Here is a 20682-nt window from a genome sequence, read left to right on the forward strand (position 1 = left end):
TTCTTCAGAAAATTTTCTGAAGAAGGGTCTAGGCCCGAAACGTCAGCTTTCCTGCTCCTCTGATGCTGCTTGGCCTGCTGTGTTCATCCAGCTCTACACCTTGTTATCCCGCATTAACATTCACCACTGTTTCCTTATCTAGATCTGCAAAGTAGAAACTTGAGTTCCAGTACTACAATTAGTACCAGTAATGAAATATTTTAGCTCTGTGCAGCCCAATGTAGGGAAATATCTTGGCTCGTGACAAACAATGGCAACTTGAAATGTCACTGGAAACCAGTCACACTGTTCATGTGATTCTTGTGTATTTAAAAGGAAACAGCAGGAAAGATATCTTCAGTTGGAGCCTGGTGCTTTGTGAATTTATCTTAGACAGATTACAATCATTGATACTGCATACGTACCATCAAAATGTAATTGTCAATCCAAATCCACGCATTTCCAGGGCTTATGTATCCAAGCCAAGGTTCACGGTAAACATACTCAGTAGCGGTGATGGCAATACTTGTGACCGCAGGATTCAAAACAGCAAAAGGCAGGCTAATGTACTGTATGGAAAATTAAAGCAAGAAATCTTAATCCACTTACAAAATGGATTCTCTACATCCAGATGTTTGAAAGTTAACTGTGGATCATTTTAAACAACATTTATTAAACTCACCAATCCTACAAAAATACAGAACAGTTGAGCCATGTCTGTGTATGCGACTGAGTACAAACCGCCAATCAGAGTGTAACAAACTGCTATCACAGTAGAAATAATAATGGCCACGTGGACGTTGATTTCAAAAATCACACTCAATGATGAACCTGAAGGAGGAAATGTCATTAGTTATGAATTTGGATGTAATAACTGGAACGACAATATCAATTTGTAGCTGTCAAATGATAAAGATTTTAAAGAAATTACTTCTCATGCAAGCAAAAATGTCAACAGATACATATGTTTTCAGACAGCACAAATTTGTTAAGTCACAATGAAGGAAAAGCCAAAGGACATGTCTAGCAATACAGAACTCTCACTGATCACATGATTGTCCATTACCCCAATCTTCTCTCATGGTCTTGCAAGTCCCTCACTTTCTTTATCGCCACTTAGCTAGAAGACTGAAATAACTGCACAGGGGCTGGTTCTCATCACCAAGTCACCCTTTATTTACACGCGCACAGTACACTGGTTGTGGCCAACCAGCTCGGAGTCAGTCCTCAACTGAGGAGATTCTATTCTCCCGGTTATATTGGTTAGCCAAGGCTTTCCTGATTGTCCCAGGTTAACAACCACAATCAAGGACTTCGTAGGTAATTAGTTCAACCTGGTCCCAATCACGACAAAGACCAAAAGTGCAGTTTTTCCCTCCTTGGAGGTGATGAGGAAGGGAAATAATGGAATGACTTGGCCCTGAAGAGAACGTCATGCTTTTCTCATTACTTCAGCATTAAGTGTCTGGTGAGAATATTTACAGGTAATTTTTTCAACACATTGACAAGTAAGATCCTTAAGTGGTCAACCTGCCACCTCTCTGTTCACCTAACTCCCTGGCCGGTAAGAAAGTTATGCAATTGGTAAACCATGATGAGCTGCCTGCCCCTTTTTTGTTTGGCAGGGGGTATCTCCAATTTCAGAGCTGGCAAGAAAGGGAGTGGCCTCTGAAAGCTTACCCTTACCTCAGAGTAACCTCTCCCTGTAACCTGCAAGAGGAAAAAGGAGAGAAAAAGAACTTATCTTCTCACTGCTAAATCCACTGATGAGTAGGCCTCAAATGTAGGGACCAGAGGCTGCCATCTCTGAGTGGCTGGCAGTTAGTGACCCAGTTTGCCACCGTCATAGATCATAGAATCCCTACAATGTGGAAATAGGCCATTCAGCCCATTGAGTCTTCACTGACCCTCCAAAGAGCATCCCACCCAAACCTATCCCCCTACCCTATCCCCGTAACCCTACATTTCCCATGGCTAACCCATCTACAGGACAATTTAGTGCCGCCAATCCACCTACCCTGCACATCTTTGGACTGTACGAGGAAACCAGGGCACCTGGAAGAAACCCGCACAAACACGGGCAGAATGTACAACTCCACACAGACAGTCACCCAAGGCTGGATTTGAACCCGGGTCCCTAGTGCTGTGAGGCAGCAATGCTAACCACTGAGCCACCATGCCACCCTGTTGGGAACTGATAGGGTAAAATAATTGCCCTTGCTCACCGTATGGGTTATAAGGAACTGTTTGGTGAGTTATCTTGCCAGTGGGGCTGGCGTGTTAGTCACCACCACTCACCTCAACACTGAGAAAAAATATGGGCAAATCCTACCCAACCTTAGTTCAGTGGTGAGCACCGAAAGGTATGCCATGAATAGTTTAGAGTTAAAGTTAGATTGATCTATAGTGGGTGTTCAACTCAACCAATTTACTGCAAAGGTCTAAAACTACCCAATAAGTCAACACCCGGGGTGGGATTATCCCATTTTCAATTACAGTATTTTATCCAGTGAGATTCATGGTGCCTTGTCTGCCTGTCTCTGAATGATTTTACTCACACAACTTTCCATTCTTCACCACATTACTTACACGTCTGGGCTCTTCCGTGCCCTTCCCATTGAATGATGTAGCAAGATATGCTCATGACTGCCTGAGTCTTCTGGAGTTTCCTCTGCTGGAGCTATGCTTAAATTCTAACTGCACACCACTTCAGATGCTGCAAGTCAGGAACTGCTCCTTACACTGTGGTGCTCAACGGTATGGCGCAGAAAGGGAAGTTCACTCCCTGTTTTACGTGGAGCCGCGGCTGGATGGAATGCTGGAGAAGAAGGCCATCTGTTTTCCAAATGACTGCCCTGGGAGGTCACACCACCAGACACAGTCAGCCCGCACTGAGAAGGCAGAGCGTGTGAGTAGAATATACTTGTGATCTAAAGGACATAGCTGTTAGACTGGGTCTGTTGAAAGTATTAAGGGAAACAGTATTCTTGAACACATCCACACCAACCAGCCCGCCACAGATGCATTTATCTGTGACAGTATCAGTATCAGATCACTGCACAATCCTCGTGGAGACCATGTCCCATCTTCAACGTGGAATCATCTATCGCATTGTGTGGCACTATTACAGTGTTGAATGGGATAGACATCAAGCAGCTCCAGAACCTCCAGGCTGAACATCCAAGAGGTGGCATGGATCATCAGCAGCAAAATTGTACTCAAACTCTATCTGTAACCCTGTGGCCTGGCATATCATGCACTCTACCACTACCACCAAGCCAGGGGATCAAATCTGGCTCAAAGAATAGTGTAGGAGGGCATGTCAGTAGCAGCACCAGATATACTTAAAAATGAAGTATCAACCTGAGGAAGCTACCAAGCAGGACCACTCGTGTGTCATACAGGAAAACCCACAAGTCACAGACAGAGCTAAGCGATTCCACAGCCAACAGGTTAACTCTAAGCTCTTCAGCCCCGTTATGTTCAGTAACAAATGGTGGCGGACAATTAAAAGATTGTTGGAGGAGGATCCACAAATAATCCTTTCCTTCCCAGTATTTACTGGGTCATAATCCTGAAATTCCCTTCCTTAACTCTTTGTGGGTGTACCTATATCAAATGGGCTGCAAATGTTCAAGGAAGCAGCTCACCACCACATTCCCAAGGGCAACTAGGGATGGCAAATACATGCTGGCCAGCCAATCATGCTTACAACCCACAAATGAGTAAGAAGAAACTCTGCCACTAGGCAGTCATCTCATCAAGGCTCATGGGCTACAACTCTCACTGTTGTATGAATTCTCCCGACTGAATGGCTCTCAGCTACCTCAATCTTCCAAACTACTAGCTCTTTGTGTCCTTGATCATTCCTAGTCACTCACTGGTGACATATCAGCAACTGCTCTTACATCTACTTCCATTATACTCAATCCCTCCCTTTGTCTCAATGCAGGAAAAAAAATCCATAGCGGTCCAAATGAGCCAAAGCAGTGGAAGAAGGTGATGGACTTCTCACTCCCTACAATAATAAAATTTTAGATTTATCCAGAGAAGACCACGGCCACTCATATGGGAACAGAGTGACCTCAAAGACCGACCAATCCAATTAGCAGTAAATTTCAGTAGATGCTGGAATCTGTTCTGAAAACAAAAAATGCTGGAAATCACAATGGGCCAGGCAGCATCAGTGGACAGAGAGCGAGTGGAGACATTTCGAGTCTAGATGACTCTTCATCAGAGCTCTTCAACCAATCCAAGAAGTTTCCTTATGCTGTTAGCTCTTCATTTATCCCCCATGCTAACACATTCTTAATCTGCACCAACCTCTCCAAGCTGTCGCTTGCAGAATTTCCATGGCAACCGGGGTCAGAAGTGGGCTTGCCTTTCAGCCTGGGTTTCCCTCCTCTCCCTGTATGGTAGGTTTTTGGGGAAGAAGGACCAAAGGACTGAGAGGGTGTGCATGTGTGTCTGGCTCACTTCCAGTTTTTGGGGGTTGGTCATCATGTAATATATGTTATGTGACTACTTCGCCACCTTCTTACCCACCCCAAGATTAAGTCTATAGTACAGAGGGTGGGCAGGCACCCAAGTTTGCTGCCCACACACCATGTAATTAAACAATTAAGGGTCTAACTTAAAAATTCACTTAGCTGTAAGAGCTCTGAGAGTGACAACCGTTGATATCAAGACTGCATTCGACCAAGTGTGGCTTCAAGAAGCCCAGCAAAACTGGAGTCAATGGGTGTCACGGGGCAAACTCTATGGTGGTTGGAGTCATATCTGACACATAGAAAGATGGTTGTGGTTGTTGGACGTCAATCATCTAGGCTCCAGGACATCTCTGCAGGAGCTCCTCAGGGTAGTGTCCTTGGCCCCACCATCTTCAGCTGCTTCATCAATGACCTTCCCTCCATCATAAAGTCAGAAGTGGGGATGTTTGCCGATGATTGCACAATGGTCAGCACCATTCGTGATTCCTCAGATACTGAATCAGCCCATGTTCACATGCAACAAGATCTGGACAATATTCAGTTTTGGGCTGACAAGTGGCAAGTGACATTCACGCCACATAAATGCCAGTCTATGACCATCACCAATAAGAGACAATTTATCTACCTCCCCTTGACATTCAATGGTGTTACCATCACTGAATCACTGGTCAAGATCCTGGGGGTTATCATTGACCATAAACTCAACTGGACTCACCACATTAACACAGTGGCTACAAGATCAGGCCAGAAGCTAGGAATACTGTGGCAAGTAACTCACCTCCTGACTCCTCAAAGCCTGTCCACTATCTACAAGGCACAAGTCAGGAGTGTGATGGGATACTCCCCAATTGCCTGGATGAGTGCTGCCCCAACAACACTCAAGAAACTTGACACCATCCATGACAAAGCAGCCTGCTTGAGTGGCATTACATTCACAAGCATTCAGTCTCTCTACCACCGAAGCTCAGTAGCAGCGGTGTGTACTATCTACAAGATGCACTGCAGAAATTCACCAAAGATCCTCAGACAACACCTTCCAAACCCACGACCACTTCCATCTAGAAGGACAAGGCCAGCAAACATATGGGAACACCACCACCTCCAATTTCCCCTCCAAGCCACTCACCATCCTGGCTTGGAAATATATTGCCGTCCCTTCACTGTCGCTGCGTCAAAATCCTGGAATTCCCTCCCTAATGGCATTGTGAACTGCAGTGATTCAAAAAGGCAGCTCACCATCACCTTCTCAAGGGTGACTAGGGATGGGCAAAAAATTCTGGCCAACCAGCAACATCTACATCCCACAAATGTGTAGAAAAACTATTACACTACCCATGTCATTAAAGGGTTGGTGTGGGCAGGTGTCTAGGAGTTTAAAAGTGTTTACACTGGCAGGAATGGAAAGCATATTATCTTCACAGGTGTGCCCTTTGAGCATTCCTTGCAACCACAAATATGTTGGCCAGCAGCTCCAAAGTATGGGACATCCTTTCAATGACTGGTGGGAGTCCCACTATCCATCAATTTAGTCCTGTGCAGTAGGTCGGGCTTATTATTGGTCTTCAACGGAGGGGCAAACTATCCATAATTTTCAGCCAACTGACTCTCTTACACACACACACACACACACAATCACTGGCCCTTGTGCTCCTGCTCTCTCACGCACACACTCGTGCTCTCATGCCATATCATCAAGTTGGAGAAGTTGGACAAGTTCTGCCCAGGATTGCACACAATCAAAAGGCAATTTACTTTTGATTTTGATTGTCTGATGAAACTGTGTGCCCATGAGCAGTTCAAATAAAACAAAAAATAATTTAGAAACAAGTTAGATAATTGAACTAGAAACATAGTTACTAATGGCAATCCATATATCATTTAAATCCAGGCTGTGCTGGAAGTCATAACATGTCTAGACAGATTGATTTTTAAAAAAATTAAAAACTAGAAAAATACCAAAAACTTGACAATAAAGCAAAGACAAATGTTTTAAAGAGAATTGGGTATCTTAAAAAACTCATCAGACTGACCTCTTCTTCATTCCACCAGGGTCAGGTGAAGACATTTCAATCACAGACAGAGAGAATGTCCTGTGAAAACACACAGAGGCCCTTTGTGAGCTAACACCTCTGAGGGACGATGGGAGTGCGGACAGGGCAGACTCAGAATTCACTACCCAGAATCGTCCATGGGTGTCAAAACAAATGGCAGCTTGAACTCAGGCTCTCACTTGGGACGCAAACACTGGAACTTTGCCCTGTTCCCACCCTTGTTTGCGAGACAGAAGGGCTGTGCTGCCTGAGCCTGGGTCCCCTGAACATATAGAATCCAGTGATTAGCATCGTTTGCACCCTGTCACCTGGGCCCGAGTTCTTCTAGTGACAAGGTTCTGCATTTTTAAGAGATTTGTTTCACGGTCATTTTTTTCTCAGGACTGTTCACTTTTTTGCAGAACAGGACACCACATCCAGACAGACAGAGAGGGGGGAGTTCTTTTTCTGCATGTCTCTTCATAAGCAGAAAACACACTTCATGTCAGGGCTGCTCACAGATGGCGGTTTTTAATGTGGCAAATCTGTTTGTTCACCCATTGTTAGAATTCCTCTGTTGTCTTCTGATCTAGATTGAAAAACTTCTATCCTCCTCTTTGCAGAATGAGTTTCGTATTTAAGGCTTTGTTCCAACAATAACTAGCATTTACAAAGTTTCATTCTGAGAGGCGTTTGAGGGTCTCATTATGAGCTATACATTTCAGATGATTTGTGAAAATTGAACAGATACAATTATAAAAGGGATGCATGAACAGGGGACCTGGAAGTACATGTACATAGCAAATTAAAAATGGCAGGGCAGGTTGAAAAAGCAGTTAACAAAGCATATAGTATTTTTGCCATTATTAATAAAGCTTTTGAATACAATATCAAGGTTGTTATGTATAAGCCGTTATTTTCACCTAAGGTGGAGTTTTGCATCCATTTTAGGCTCCACACCATAAAAAAGATATGAAGGCATTTCAGAAAGAGTGCAGAATGTGATTCTGGCAATGAGGAATTTCAGTTGTGAAGATAGATTGGAGAACTTGGGATTATTTTCCTTGGAGTAAGGAAGACTGAGAGGAGATCTGATAAAAGTATTCAAAACTTTGAGAGATCCAGACATAATAAATAGGAGAAAATTTTTCTACTTGTGCAGGGAGCAAGAAGAAGAGGACATATATGTAAAGTAATTACTTAAATAAGTAGAAGGGTTACGAGTGTCCGTTGTGCACCGTGTGAAAGCATGGTGCAGTCAGGTTCACAACTGTTCACAGTGGCTCTGGCCAAAGTGTAGCATATCTACAATAAGAATGTCTTTAACTTTAATTGATCTGATTGTCTCATACTTGATCTGTTCCACCACAGTGGGGGTGATTTGTATCTCATGGATTGTGACTGTGCCATATTTCTTTCCCAAGGTAGCTCTGCCAGACAACTTAAATCCAGCAGGTAGAAGATTTCAAGAAGCCAAGATAAACTTCTCTAGTGGCATGGCAGCGCGATTCTGTTATATTATGTTCTGTTGTCTCTCTCATAAGCTGTACCGCAGACAGCCTCTAACTAGGATATGTCTTTCAAGATGTGTAGTGGGAATATATTGACACTAGCTTATGATTTTCAGGACATACAACACTAATGTTTGTAAAGGCTTCTGATTACCTTATTCCATTGATATGGCATAAGAGGTTAACAAAATGAAAACCTTGGGCATCTGAAATTTGCCTTTTGCTGATTTGACTGAACATTTTATTGATGTTTGTGCACATTTTTGAGATGTGTCCTGCTGCCAGTGTTGTGGTGTTTGCTGATTGTTGTTTTATTCTGGGATCTGGCTGGGTTTCTGGAACTAGATTTCTTGCACATATATGTCTAATATCCTTTATACTTTGCATATATGAAAAATGCTGAATAGTTTTTGTCGAGGTGTGACAAACCACATCTGTAACAGACCTTGCTGATTTGGTGCACTTTGCTGATCATAGCAATAGTGTTGGCTGCACCTAAACTATATAAGAGTTACTGGCCAGCTCCAATGGTTTTATACTGGTGCCCATCTTCAAGCAAAGCATCATGTTATGGCCTGTTTTCTTGCCCAGAAAATCCTTTCTGCAACAACTTGCAACAAACTTGTCAATAGACTCTTTCTTGAGTCTCTGTCTGTATGAGGTGGGTTGAAATCTGTTAATCCAGAAGTTAATTCTCACCTGGACTGGGCTTTCCAATGTTCTCCAGATCTTCTCTGGATCTCTCTCATTTTCCGTGGTAAGACAAGATTAGTTCTGTAAGTCCCAATTTGCTGATAGCAAGGAAGATTTGCAGACATCTCTTCTCAGGATCATTATCACTTGATCTGCAAAATAGAACTGCATGTGTTGCTTGAATAGGTGTAATTCAGTGAAGGTGTCAATTGTTGCCTGGTCCATACGTTATTGTTGGACCTCCATTTCTTGTTGAAGTTCTTTTTCTTTCTTATTTGCTGTCACGTCCATTTAGTTTTCCTTCTTTTGTTTTATTTGCCACTGTTGTTGTTTCCTTACTGAGTTCTATTGTATTTCAAACAGTTCCTTTAATAAGTACAGGCTGACAGTAGTAGGTTTCTGTCATTAAATGGTGGTCACAATAAATAAGGAGTGATAATGTCATGCAAGATTCCACCTGATTTGATGTTGATTTGGAGATTCAAAATGCTAAGGTTGCATTTGATTTAGTGTGGCGTCCAGGAGCAAAATTGAAATTATTGGGAATCATGGGGCAAACCCTCTGCTGGTCAGAGTCATACCACATAGGGAGATGGTTGTGGTTGTTGGAGGTCAGTCACCTCAGCTCCAGGACATCTCTGCAGGAGTTCCCCAGGGTAGTGTCCTAGACCCAACCATCTTCAGCTGCTTCATCAACGGCCATCTCCAATCAGAGACAATCTAATCACCACCTCTTGACATTCAAAGGCGCCACCATCACTGAATCCCCCATTATCAACACCCTCGGAGTTATCATTGACCAGAAGCTCATCTGGAGTTACAGAAAAAATACAATGGCTAGAAGAGTAGATTAGAGGCTAGGAATACTGCAGCGAGTAACACACTTCCTGACTCCTCTGGGATGGGTGTAGCTCCAACAAGAAGCTTGACACCATCTGGGACAATGCAGCCCACTTGATTGGCACCACATCCACAAGCATCCACTCCCTCCATCACCAACATGCAGTAGCAGCAATGTGTACTATCTGCAAGATACACTGCAGAAATTCATCAAAGATCCTTAGACTGCACCTTCCAACCCAAAACCAGTTCCATCCAGAAGGACAAAGGCAGCAGATACATGGGAACACCACCATCTGCAAGTTCTCCTCCAAGTTGCACACCATCCTGACTTGAAAATGTGTTGCCGTTCCTCAGTAACGCTGGGCCAAAATCCTGGAATTCCCTCCCTAATGGCAATGTGGGACTGCAACAGTTCAAGAAGGCAGCTCACCAGCACCTTCTCAAGGGCAACTAGGGACAGGCAATAAATGCTGGCCAGCTGCAATGCCCACATCCCACAAAAGAATAAAATAAAACCACCTTTTGAAAATTATATTTGATCCTGAAGAGTTTTGTATCTGCACTGTGAAGGTCTTTCGACTGGCATTTTTTCTTTTAATGCAAGAAGGCTGAAGCCTCTCTCTGGCCTGATGTTTGTCATTAAAAAGGAAATCAAGCTGTCAGCTTATTGTCATTTAAAGGGAGACAGAGCTTTTATTTTAATAGAATATAAATTTTAAACAGGCAGAAGGCAGATTCACCCTCTGACTGTTTAATCTGCAGTTTTCTAAATCTCAGAAATTGGTGCTGTTAATTTCTGAATGCTTTAAGTACAGCACTGTTGTCCTCTGACCTACAGTGATGTTTCCAAGTGTTTACCACTGAGAACTTGGACGCTTTTGTAAATGGCCACTGCTGCTTACCATTGTGCAGCCACCCTAACCTGCCACTGTGATGCGGGATCTTACCTTTAAGATACTTGCATTTGATGAGGCAATACTTAAGTCTTGAATGAAGTGGGAAATCTGAAACTGATAATCTTCAACTCTCATGATGGGATATTTATGTTAGCTTCCAGATTATAAATATGAATGCAATGTGGATCACATACTACTGAAGGGTTGCCTAAATTTTTATTACAGCTCCTGATATTTGCATATGTACATTAAATTCACGTGTCTGGTTTCAAGCTAGGCAATTCAGATGTCCTATAGCATGCTTCCCCCAGAATTTCATGCTGCAAGAGGACAGAGCTCAGTAAGATGGAATGTAAGGGTGCCTGAATTTAAACTAGATGGGCAGATGAAATCCGATGAGTAGTTAAGAGGGAAGAAGCACTGAGATGAAAAGTTAAAATTTGAGTAAATGAACCTGAGAGCCAAATAAGAAAGTAGTGAGTTTAACAAGGCTAAATGGAATATATTTCAATGCAAGGGCCAGAGGAATAGACAGATAACTAAGGGCACAGACATTCTGATGTGCTCATCATGTTATATCTGTTTGGCTGAAACATGGGCTGGATTAGCATCTCATCATTCTTGGTTATAGGGTATTCAGGCATGATAGAGAGGAATCAAAGAGGAGTGGGATGTTGCAGTTCTGGACCGAAATATTTGGAAATGAGCCCCGGCATATGTCTGGCTTATCAGTAGGAGATCATTTTGAAGGTAGTTACCATAACTCAGTTAGATTTATAATACTTATCGAAAAGAGGATAAGGTTGCAATGGGAATAAAATTTCTAAATAGGGAAAAGGTTAATTTTATTAAAATCAGATTCAATTTGGTCCAGGTGGACTAGAAACAGTTACTTGCAGATAAAACTGTGTCAGAACAGTGGGAGGCATTCAAGGAGGAATAGCATGAGTACAAGGCATATATGTTTCTGTAAATATAAAAGATTGGACTAAGACCACTGAGCCCTGGATGTCAAGGCACATAACTATTTGGAATAAGAAGAGAAAGAGAGGGTCTTATGGCAGATACTGAGTGCTCAATAGGCAGAGTCCCTCAAAGAATGTAAATAGTGAGGGGAAACTTAAAATGGACATCAGGAAGACAAAGAAAGTGCATAGAAACCATTGGCAGATAAAATCATGGAAATTGCAAAGTGTCTTTTTTATATAAAATGGAGGGAATAACTGGGGTTAGAGTAGGACCCATTAGAGACTATAGGAGATAATCGGAGTGTGGAACAGGGAGACGTGGATGTAGCCCTCAATGAATATTTTTTCACAAAGGAAAAGGATGACATAGACATGGAATTCATGGAAGAGGATGGTAAAATATTTGTAGCAATTAAATTGAGAGAGGAGGAGGCAAGAGTGGGTCTAGCAGCTTAAAAGCGGATAAATCTGCAGGCCAAGATGAGATGTATCCCAGCATGTTGAGGGATGGAAGGGAGGATATATTCAGAAGCCCTTGCAACAATTTTCAAATCATCTCTGGCCACAGGTGAAGTGCCAGAAGCCTGGTGGACTGCTAATGTTGTCCCATTATTGGAAAACGGAGGAAGCAATAGACTAGACATTATAGACCAGTCAGACTAACCTCAGTGTTGGGGACGTTATTAGAAAGAATTCTGAAGAATGGAATATGTCTGCACTTTGAGCGATAAGAATTAAACATGAATAGTCGGCATTGAATTGTTAAGGGATGGACGCATTTGAAAAAAAAATTGATTGGACTCTTTCAGGAGGTAACAAGGTATATTGATGAAGGGAATGCATTTGATATTGTCCACATGGATTTGAGCAAAGCTTTTAATGAGGTCCTTCATGGCAAACTGGTCAAGAAAGTAAGAGCTGATGGAATTCGAGCAAATTGGCACATTGGATCCAACGGAGAGAGCAAGAACTGAAGATGCTGGAGTCAGAGTCAATGCAGAGTGGAGCTGTATATACTGGTGTCCTGATAAAGGGTCCCAAGCCGAAATGTTGACTCTCCTGTTCCTCTGATGCTGTCTGACCAGCTGTGTTCCTCCACCTCCGCACTGTATTGACATTGGATCCAAAACTGGCCAAGAAGCAGGAAGCAGAGGGTAATGACACAGGGATGTTTCTGTGACTGGAAGTCTGCTTCCAGTCAGGTTCCATGGGGCTCAGTGCTGGGGCCCTTACTGTTTGTGGTGTATGTTAATGATTTGGATATTAACATTGGTAGTGTGGTAAAAGGTGAGGATGATAACTGTAAACTGCAAGAAGGTATCAATAGACTGGTCACATGGACACAGAAGTGGAAAACGTTACTCAACCCAAAAAATTTTGAGGTAATGTGCTTCAGGAGGGCTAACAAGGTAAGGGATTGCACTATGAGTGGTAAGACCTTAGAAAATTACTGAAGATCAGAAGGCCCTTGGTCTGCACATCCACACAGGTTAACAGGGCAGATTGATAAAGGTGGTTAAGAAGGCAAATGGGATAGTTGTCATTCCTTGCCAAGTAAAGGATATAAGAGCAGGGAGGTTATGCTGGAACTGCTTAAAAAGCTGGGTAGGCCACAATTGGAGTACTGCATGCAGTTCTGGTCACACTATTATATGGAAGATGTGATTGCACTAGAGAGGGTGCAGAGGAGATTTACCATTATGCTGCTTGGCCAAGAGGATTTAAATAAGAATAAAGATTGGACAGGCTGAGGTTGTTTTTCTTGAAGCAGTAAAGGTTGAGAGGGACCTGATTATTTTTTGATTACGTTTATGAGGGGTGTAGATAGGGTGGATAGGAAGGCATCTTTTCCTTGAGTAGAGAGGCCAACGACCAGTGGCATAGATTTAAAGCAAAAGCTAAAAATCCAACAGAAAGAGTGAGGAGAATATTTTATCACTCAGATGCTGATGGACTCTAGAACTCACTGCCTGAAAGAATAGTTGAGTCAGAAACTCTTAACTTTTAAATGGTATGTATACAATGGACTGGTCAGTTAACAATGAGAAACTTAATTGGATCTGCTATGGAATACTGTGGCTATAGGGGTACGCAGAACTTGATAACTTCCTAACTTCCTAATCTCTCGGAAGAACATAGGAATTTCAAACCTTTCAGTCCCTGCAATCTGTTCTAATGTTAAATTCACATCAGTTCTGTCCTTTGATTATTGGTCTTGATTCTGTAAATCTTAACAGACTCATCTAACAAGGTATTAGAATCAGCTTCAGGTTTGAAATTTCTACTAGAAATAGCTGAAACAGAATTTTGGGGATGTAAAGCAGAGAGATGAAATGCTAACTGATATGATATCTGGACTGCCAAGCCTGAGATTTAAGATGATGTTGTGTTGTTCTAGATTCTCTGACAACAGGAAATAATTCTTCTGAGTTCCCTTTAGCTGACACCCTTCCATCTGTTAAGATGAGAGCTTGTGCTGTGCTAAGCATTGCAAAATCAGGAGCCCCACATTGGCTTGGCAGTCTTTGCCATCTTTACTGTAGAGAAAAACAATGGGCTGGGACAATTTGCTGGTCCATTTTGTCTTGGGCCTCTTCTTGGCCAATTCAACTTTTCCATTCTGCTCACCTCTTCCAATGTCTTCTAAACTGTGGGCCGCTAAAGGTCTTGGCCATCAGTAACTGTGTCTCAGCTACCAATGTTGCCTATCAAATTGGTTGATTACCAATAACCTCAATTAGGTTGTTTCTAAATCTACTACAGTCAAGAGAATGCAAACCCAATCTATGTTATCTGTCTTCATAATAGGCTTTTTATCCCCAGTACTGTACTGGCGAATCTACACTGAATCCTTTCCAGGACTAATACATCTGACCTGAGTTGTGATGTCCTGAGCTAAGAAAAAAAGATCTTTATGCAATTAAAAGCAAAATAGTTTGGATGCTGAAATTCTGAAATAAAATTAAAGTGATGGACAAACTCAGCACATTTGGCAGCATCTGTACAAACAGAAACAGAGTTAACACTTCATGACACTTCTTCAGAACAAGATTCTCAACCTCTGACCTATTCTTGCCACAACAGTTTTGGTCTGACAAGTCCAGTTTAGTATGTGGTCAACGGTAATGCCCAACAATGTTGACAGTTGGGGATTCAGAGATGATAATGCCATTAAATGTCAAGGAGTCTTGATGACATTCTCTCATGTGGGAGATGCACATGATATTGTCATGCATTTTGACTTGGACTTCTTCAGTATCTAAGGTGTTGTGAATGGTGCTGGACATTGAACAATCAATCATCAGAAAACATCCTCACTTCTGACCTTATGATGGAGGGAAGGTCATTGATAAAGCTAATGAAGATGGTTGGGCCTTGGATAATACTCTGCAGAACTCCTGCAGAGTTGTCCTGGAACTAATCTGGCCAACTCATATAATCCCTACAATGTGGAAACAGGCCATTCGGCCCAACAATTCCACACCAACCCCCCCACAAAGAGCAACCCATCCAGACTCACTCCCCTACCTTATGATTGCATTTCCCATGGCTAATTCATCAAACCTACACATTCCTAGACACTGTGGGCAATTTGGCATAGCCAATCCACCTAACCTGCACATCTTTGGACTGACCTCAAAAAACCACAACCATCTCCCTTTGTGCCAGGTATGACTCCAACCAGCAGAAAACTTTCCTGACTCACACTGAATCCAGTTTTTCTAGGGCTCAAAGTGATGCCACACTTTGTCAAATATGGCTTTGATTTTGAAGGGAATTCACTCTCACCTGACCTCTGCAGTCCATCTGTATATGCCATGTTTTATTGAAGGTTGTAATGAGATCAGGAGCCGAGTGGCCCTGGAGGAACTTAAACAGAGCAATATTGAGCAGGTTATTACTAAGCAAGTGCTGTTTGAGAACACTGTTAATAACCCCACCACCTTATTAATGATGTGTAGGCAGATGGGGTGGTAATTAGCTGGGTTGGATTTGTCCTACTTTCTGTGCAGGACACAACTGTTCAAGTTTCCACATTGTTGGGTAGGTGCTAGTGTTGAAGCTGTACTCGAACAGATTGGCTAGGGGAGCAGCAAGTTCTGGAGCACAGGTCTTCATTGCTATGGCTGGAATATTATCAGGACCAATAGCCTTTACAATATCCTGAGCCTTCAACTGTTTCTTGATATCATGCAAAGTGAATCAATTTGGCTAAGGACTGGCATCTATGATACTGGGGACCACTGGAGGAAGCCAAAATGGATCATCCACTTGGCATCTTTGGCTGATGATTGCACCCAATGGTTTAGCCGAGTCAACTATTATGTTGAGCATCCCCATTGTTGAGGATGGGGATATTTGCGGACCCTCCTCCTCCAGTGATGTGTTGAATTGTCCACCAGCTTCACAACTAGATATGGCAGGACTACTGAGCTTAGATTTGGTTCATTGGTTCTGGAATTGCTCAGCTTCTTCATAGGTTATTAATTCTGCTTGGCTCTCAAGTAATCCTGTTTGGTTGCTTTCTTTCCCAGATTGCAGCCTTATTTTCAGCTATGCCTGATGTTGCTCCTGACATGAACTCCAGAAATCTTCGTTGCACTTGGTTTAATGGTAATGTTAGAGTGATGGATATGCCAGGCCATGAGGTTGCTGCTGGTATTTGAACATAATGCTGCTGCAGCTGATGGCTTTCAGTGCCTTGGGATGGTCAGTTCAGAGTGGCTTCATCTGTTCAAATTTTTTTCTCATGAACTGGATGATAGTGTCACATTGGATGTTATCATAAATGTGAAGACAAGTTTTGTTTCCACTATGACTGGACAGGCATCACTCCTGCTGACAGTATAATGGACAAATACATCTGCAGAAGGCAGATTGGTGAGAATGGGTAATGAAAAAATTCCTTTCATCTTGTTCATTGTTCTAGCATCTAAAACCTAGCTCATAGCAATGTCCTTTTGGACTTGACCAGATCAGTCTTAGTGATGCTGTGGAGACACTCTTAATAATGGACATTGAAATCCCCCACCCACAGTACATTCTGCACCGTGCCCACCTCCTGGATTTTTCCAAATGTTGTTAAACATGGAGGAGCATTGATATATCAGTTGAAGGGCGAAGAGTACATGATTATCATCAGCTGCTTTCTTCGCCTTTTTTGAACTGATGTCATGAGATTCCTGAATCAATGTTAAAGATTTCCAGAGCAATTCCCACTCAACTCTATACCACTCTGCCACCACATCTGCTGGCCTGGCCTGGTGGTAGGACAGAACACATCTTGGAATGGTAAAAGTGTTTTCTGGGATATTGATTGTATGGTATGATTCATGAGTATGGTTGATCCTGTTGATATCACCTTGTGCTTGTTGTTTGACTACTCAGATGTTAGCAAGGAGGATTTTACTGGTCGACAGGGCCATGTTTGATGTTATCCTTATCAGTGCCTACGGCAATGCCACGTAGTTTGTCTGGTTTCATTGCATTCTTTCACAGTTTGATACAACTGAGAGGCTTGCCAGGTCATATCGACCACATTGCTGAGGGGCTGGAGTCATATGTAGCCCAACATATTTTCTTCCCGAACTGGTATGAGTCAATCAGTGGCTTCATGGTCATTCAACAGTAGACTTTTAATTTCAGATTTTTGTTAGAATTCATGCCATTGTGAGATTTGAACCTGGGTCCCCAGATCATCATCTGGCTCTCTAGATTACCTGTCCAAAGACAATATCACTATGCCATGGTCTCCCGCCTTCTTTACAGCTCCTGGCTTTTCATTCTTTATAAAGTATGTTGATCTAACAGTTCTCCACTTTCAACTCCATCTGGTGTAGTTTTCTTCATTTAATAATGCACTTTATAACCTTGTATTATCAGCAAAACTGTTTTCCTCTTTTAGGTCATTTACAAACATAGTGAAGAGCTAAGGCTCCAGTACTGATCACTGATGGACTCTAGTCATGTCCTTTGAATTGGAGTACACACACTCATTAGTCCTACACTCCATCTCTTTCCTCCTAAACAGTTCCCTATCAATATCAAAATGTTATCTCCAATTCCATTCATTCTTATTGTTGGAAATAATCCTTTGTGTGGAACCATACTGAATTCTTCTAGAAATCCATGTACATAACATTGCAGAATATCCTTTATTTACCACTTTAGTTCTCGCTTAAAACAATTCAGCTATGTTTGTGAGACATGACTTAACTTTCCATCTCTTTATTTGTCCATATTCTGTCACTGTCTCTAATAACAATACTAGTGACTCCCCAGCAACAGACACTATACAGAGAAGCCTATTATTTCCTATTTACCTTTCCTATCCTATAATTCAGCATCCATTAGTGCATATTTGTTCTAAAAAAGTATTTGCTACTTGGATGTTGTTGCAAAAAAGCAAGAAGCTTGTTACTATCTAGGATAGAGCTTTTTTTTTAAATTCACTCAGAAGTATTGCTGGCTGGGCCAGCATTTATTGCCCGTCCCTAGTTGCCCTTGAAAAGTTGGTGGTGAACTGCTTACTTAAACTGCTGCAAGTTTCAATGCTGTAGGCACATCAACAATATCATTAGGAAGAGAATTCCAGAAGTTTGAACCAGTGACACTGAAGGCATAGTGATACATTTCCAAGGCAGGATGGTGATTGCAGACAATATTGTTCCCATGCATCTGCTGTCCTTGTCTTTCTAGATGGAAGTGGTCATGGAAGTTGGTGTCTGAGGATCTGTGGCAAATTTTTGCTGTGCATTTTGTAGATAGTACATGCTGCTACTGCTGAGCATTGATGGTGGAGGCAGTGGATGCTTGTGGATGTGGTGTCAAACAATCTAGCCACTTTTTCCTGGTATCAAGCTTCTTGAGTTGTTGGAGATGCACATGTGGAGAGCATTCCATCAAACTCCTGGCTTTGCATTGTAGATAGTAGACAAGCTTTGGACAGTCAGGAGGTGAGTTACCAACTGCAGGATTTCTTGCCTCTGACCTGCTCTTGTAGCCACTGTATTTATGTGGTGAGCCCAGTCGAGGTCTGGCCAATGGGAAGCCTCTAGGATGTTGATAGCACAGGATTCAGTGATGGCAATTCTATTGAATGTCAAGGGGCAGTGGTTAGATTGCCCCTGTCGGAGATAGTCATTGCCTAACATTTGTGTGGCATGAATTTTACTTGACACTTTTCAGTCCAAGCCTGGATATTGTCCGGATCTCTTTGCAATTAAACATGGACTACTTCAGTATCTGAAAAGTCATGAATAGTGTTGAATATTGTGCAATTATCAGCAAATATCCCCACTTCTGACCTTATGACAGAGGGAAGGTCATTGATGAAACATTGATGAAGATGCTTGGGCCTAGGACACTACCCTGAGGAACTCCTGCAGAGACGTTCTGGAGCTGACATGACTGACCTCCAACACCCACAACCATCTTCCTATCTGTCAGGTATGACTCCAACCTGCAGAGAGATTTCCCCCCAATTACCATTGATTGTGGTTTTGCTAGCATGTTGTTTGTTGTTGTTGCCAATAGAATCAATAGTAACCTTTTCCATTTGCTGGCATACAGGGGCAGCAATGCACAATATCCATAAGACATACTTCAGCAATTTAGCATATCCCTGTCGTGCAACTTCAATGTCAAGAACAGCAGGCTCGTAGAAACAGCATCATGTACAAATGCTCTATAAAGCACACTGTTTTGAATTAGACATTGTCATCCCTTTATTGCCACTGAGTCAATATGATGTAATTCCTATCCTTAAATAATAGAGGAATTATCACCACAAAAGCTACAATGGTTAAAAAGGAAGCTCCTCCCATCATCTTAGGATGACAAGAGAAGTGATAGCTCTTGCATAGGAATAAAAATTATAAACAACATTTGCTCAAGCCAGGTTTTGGCTGGTGAAAGATGCATTGGAACCATTCTTCAACAGGAGTTTAAGAGGAGTTAAATTGGCTAACCTCCGAAATGGACATAGGCACAATAAGCATACAGTCAGCACTCCATGGACTGCTTGCTGCTTGCACATTGCAGTTGTTGGAACTCCTGAAATGAATGTTGCCCAGCACTCTATTCCTACCAAGCATGCACACCAAGGAATTTGACACTAGAGTGGACCTCTTAGTTGAGGAGATGGGATAGAGAAAAGACATTTCCATCATTAGTGGGTCAGGAGGCTCCTCCAGGCACTTGAAGAGATGGCACTGGAAAGAGATTGCCAGAGAGGTCAACCGAAGCAGTGAAGGAAGAAGACAGACTCACATGAGTGATCAGGTTCATTGAATAGATTGTCATATGTTTCATGTTACTATTAGCATTACTAGCCTCAGCCATTGCTCAGTTCACCACCATCACTTGTATGAGGGCATCAGGACTGTTGGGTAACTTTGATGATGTCATAGAGCTGCCCTCAACTGACCATAAATAGAGCAATGTGGGCAGAAAGAGAAGATACTGCATACTCTGGATGCATTTTTCAACAATCTAGACTGGAAGATTCAGTTGAGCACATAAATATATGAAGCTAAATTAACCCATACCAATGTAATTACATGTCAGAGCCTAGTATATCTATGATAGCCACATCCAGTAGTTTTTACAATAAATATAAAGTTACTTTGAAATCTGTGCTTGAAGACAGTTCTTGGCTTTGACTTTTCCTCAACCACCCTGTCTCAAATCCAAAACCATATTGTAAAATATTACCTAACAATAATCCAAGAATTGGGACTTGTATTTAATATGTATCTTCTTCACTTCACCCTCGTACACTAAGCACTGCTGCAGATCTCAAACCCAAATCTCACAGCTTGTACACTTTGGCAACTATTCAAATAAAATAGCCTTAAGGCACTAGAGAAGCGCTGTGTACAATACCATTCAACATCATGGGAATATTTGTCCAAATCCTTGTATTCACTCTGTCTGTTTACTATGACAGGAGAGAATGAAATGAAAAGGTCTCTCTTTGTAGAGAGCCTCAGTGACCTCTTTTACACAGAATTTCAAATTGTAAGATGTTGCTTATATCTGGAGCAGCAGTTGACCAGGAGTCACGTTGTAATAGTTTAGAGGCACAGTCATCTTGATAGGCAAAGAAAATACAATCGTTGCATTGCTCTGAGGTTGGATTTGTGACTATGGGACATGGCAGATTTCAGTGACAATCTTTTTATGTGAAAGGCAGATCATTATGGAAGATCAGGCAGGAGAATTACTTCAATATGTGGTTTGATGCTGCACTGAGTTGGGTTCTTTAATGA

The 20682-nt window shown here is 42.2% G+C and overlaps 1 protein-coding gene across 1 annotated transcript in view; it reads right to left on the minus strand.

Annotated features, from left to right (window-relative positions):
- LOC109913636 (high-affinity choline transporter 1-like) overlaps positions 1-20682 on the minus strand; it is a 77082-nt gene that overhangs the window by 20971 nt on the left and 35429 nt on the right. The window contains exons 4-5 of the mRNA XM_020513178.2: positions 662-810; positions 405-548 (exon numbers count right to left, since the gene is read on the minus strand). Coding sequence (XP_020368767.1) covers positions 405-548; positions 662-810 — 293 coding nt within the window. The remainder of the gene's footprint in view (positions 1-404; positions 549-661; positions 811-20682) is intronic.

Source organism: Rhincodon typus, chromosome 6, assembly GCF_021869965.1.
Source record: "Rhincodon typus isolate 14 chromosome 6, sRhiTyp1.1, whole genome shotgun sequence".
Taxonomy (NCBI): Eukaryota; Metazoa; Chordata; class Chondrichthyes; order Orectolobiformes; family Rhincodontidae; genus Rhincodon; species Rhincodon typus.